The sequence below is a fragment of the Diaphorina citri genome, unplaced genomic scaffold, assembly GCF_000475195.1.
Source record: "Diaphorina citri unplaced genomic scaffold, Diaci psyllid genome assembly version 1.1 scaffold569, whole genome shotgun sequence".
NCBI classification, from domain to species: domain Eukaryota; kingdom Metazoa; phylum Arthropoda; class Insecta; order Hemiptera; family Psyllidae; genus Diaphorina; species Diaphorina citri.
In genome coordinates, this window is record NW_007378003.1 from 126,841 (window position 1) to 129,626 (window position 2,786).

The 2,786-nt window shown below is 42.1% G+C and overlaps 1 protein-coding gene across 1 annotated transcript in view; it reads left to right on the forward strand.

Annotated features, from left to right (window-relative positions):
• Positions 1-1,599, forward strand: part of LOC103510184 (protocadherin-like wing polarity protein stan) — a gene marked incomplete at its 5' end in the record, with an annotated part of 34,153 nt that extends 32,554 nt beyond the window's left edge. The window contains 3 exons of the mRNA XM_026824301.1: positions 294-527; positions 1,231-1,408; positions 1,446-1,599. Of these exons, the coding sequence (XP_026680102.1) occupies positions 294-527; positions 1,231-1,408; positions 1,446-1,599 (566 nt within the window). The remainder of the gene's footprint in view (positions 1-293; positions 528-1,230; positions 1,409-1,445) is intronic.
• Positions 1,600-2,786: the final 1,187 nt, after the last annotated feature.

Below are 2,786 nucleotides of genomic sequence, written 5' to 3' on the forward strand. Positions count from 1 at the left end.
GGCGACACGAAACTTTTGGTTAAGATCGGTGCAACGGTTGGCGGCATTTTACCGCTTTTTGGCGGTTTTCGGTGTAATTGTATAATGGTGAGTAAACCCTACATCAGGACAATATTTTTCAACTTAACGACAGGCCCAAGGCCAATTCGGAGGTACTTGTTTTTCGGAGCGAAGAGCCTTTGGGGTTGCAAGGGCTAGTTTTGAGGCGTATTCTCGGGGAACACATATTACAATAGATGATCACCCTGAATAATTAGAAAAAAAATTCAATAATTTTCTGATTTATCTTCCAGATCAAGACATATACGTCGGGTCCCCTTCTCAACAACACCGGTGGACCAACCTCTCCCTCTCCTCTACATCCGACACTGACACACTGCCTAGTAAACCAGGTGCCAACTCTCATACCGTGGCTTCCGTGGGTGTCAACTACGCCACTGATCCCTATGTTATATCCTACCTACCGTCTGACGGCGAGGAGAAGATGAGTAACCATGGCAACGACAAGTATTCGTTCCCCTATACAGGTGAGCATTCGATTTAATTATTTTATATGCCATCTAACTTAATTCCATTTAAATACCTAATTAGCTAATTACCTAAAATAACAAAAACAATAAATCGGTCTGAAAATAAAACCTACCGTCAGCCTCGGTAGATTGGAGAGTAGCGTGCCTGCCTTGTAAGCGCTGGATCGCGTGTTCGATCCCTTTCCGGGCGGATTTTATCCTAAACAGATGAGGTTCTTTTTCGGAACGGCTGGCTTTCTCTTTTTCCTGTTTTTTCTTCTTTCTTCGATTTCGGGACGATACGAGTTCTACTTTATGGAGGAGTCCCGATACAAATACGAATAAGACGGGAATCGAACCAAGGCATCTAATAATATGTAATGTAATGTAAATGCAGTTTCTTTGTGTTATTATGTCACAACTTTGGTGCTCACTGCAGCATTGTAGGATTTTTCCAATATCTCAATAATCCTAGAATCCAATGTTTACCTACCATGCTGGCACCGGTCGCTATGCGCATTATATTACATAGCTACTCATTTTCCTCACGAGGCTGAGTGGGCCCCGCAACAGCTAGTCACGGTATCAATCATTTGCATGATACAAATTTCTTGACCCCGCCGGGAATCGAACCCAGGTCTCCCGCGTGCAAGGCGAGCGCAGTGACCACTACGCCATGGGAGCTGACGAATCTAATAATATACGGGATGTTCTATTTCAGCGGAGGAAGATCACTGCTCCTCCCCCTACCTAGGAGGGGAGGGGGGTAGGCCCCCACCCCGCCCCTACACGTTGGGTATGAGACCCCCTGAACTATCACTGAGTAGGGGCTCCATGGCACCTAGCCCCTTACATCTCCAGCATAGGGCTACCCCTGAATATACCATACCCGAGTCAGAGTAAGTATTCCCGCCCTCTGGTACTTATTGTTTTCAGGGCACTAGTGGCCGTACTTCATCTGTACCGTATGCTTACCGAGTTACGAGATGTCAATCATGGTCAGATGGGATTCTACTATTCACTGGGATACGGGCTACCGGCTATCATTACCGGATTAGCGGTGGGCGTGCGCGCTTATATATTGAGATAAAGTAACAACTATAGTGTGTCCAGATCAATGTGACAGCAAAAAAAAAAAAAATAGGCATTGTTGCCAAACATGTCACATGTGCAATGGTAGAGAATCTTTAAAAGGGAAAGGTACATTGCACAGTGCTTCCTCCGACAGTAAAACAAAGTCAGGTAAGGCGATATCCACCCTACCTGTTCTGGAATCCAACCTCTGAAGTTAGAGCTACCTCTGCATTTTAAAAGAGAGAGTTTATCAAAAATAGACCTTTACCTGAATTGCAACAATGTAAGGATTTCCTGCAATCCTTCTCTTTATTTGATGTATGGCCAAGAACCAATTTATCTGCTATGTACATGGTATGTAGGTAAGGCAAACAAATTAAATGCGATATGATGATTTTTGCCAAAATTTGGTCATGAAAGATTGATTTTATGTATAACCGAAAACGGCTGTTTAGACGCAGAATTCAAGGCAACGAATGACTCACCAAATAGCTAGTAATATTATTATGTTGGTCAAATTGCAAGCGTAGGTAGGTACAAGTACAATAGAACATACCCAGTTTATACTGCCGAAATGAGACTGAAAAGTCCCTTTATGTAGCATGTAAAAGTGAGGACCATAATGTCACAGTGCACTTCTGATATGAATCCAAGGTATCCATTAAAATAGAACATACACCACTTCAGCCGTTATTGTTAAGAAACACGTACATCAGTTGCTGGATACCACAAAACCTCAGAAAGTGCAGCGTATCATACCTATCACATTCTGTGACATTTGATATGCACCAAATGTTCTACTCCACATGTTTTGTTTTTACTTGATTTCTCATTCTTATACCATGCATTTCACCATGTAGGTAATCTGCAATCATACTGTCACAGTGCACTTCCATGATATGGATCCAAGTTACCTATCCAAGTCATAACACGATTCTAGATTCTATCTTTTCGTCACACATCATAATTCAAAACAAATGAAAGCTCAACAGTCTTGTCTCAAGATCCGAACATCTAGGATTACACAACTCAAACATCACAAAACAGTAAGGTTCCTATGTTTGCATTTCAATGAAGAGTTTCAAGCGTGAAGAAAAAGTTTAGCACGTTTTTCTGTCAAAACAAAAGTAAGTACCTAGGTAAGTACGGGTACTTAAGAAACCTTGCTATTTTGATAGAAACAATAAGGACGCATGAAGGCTT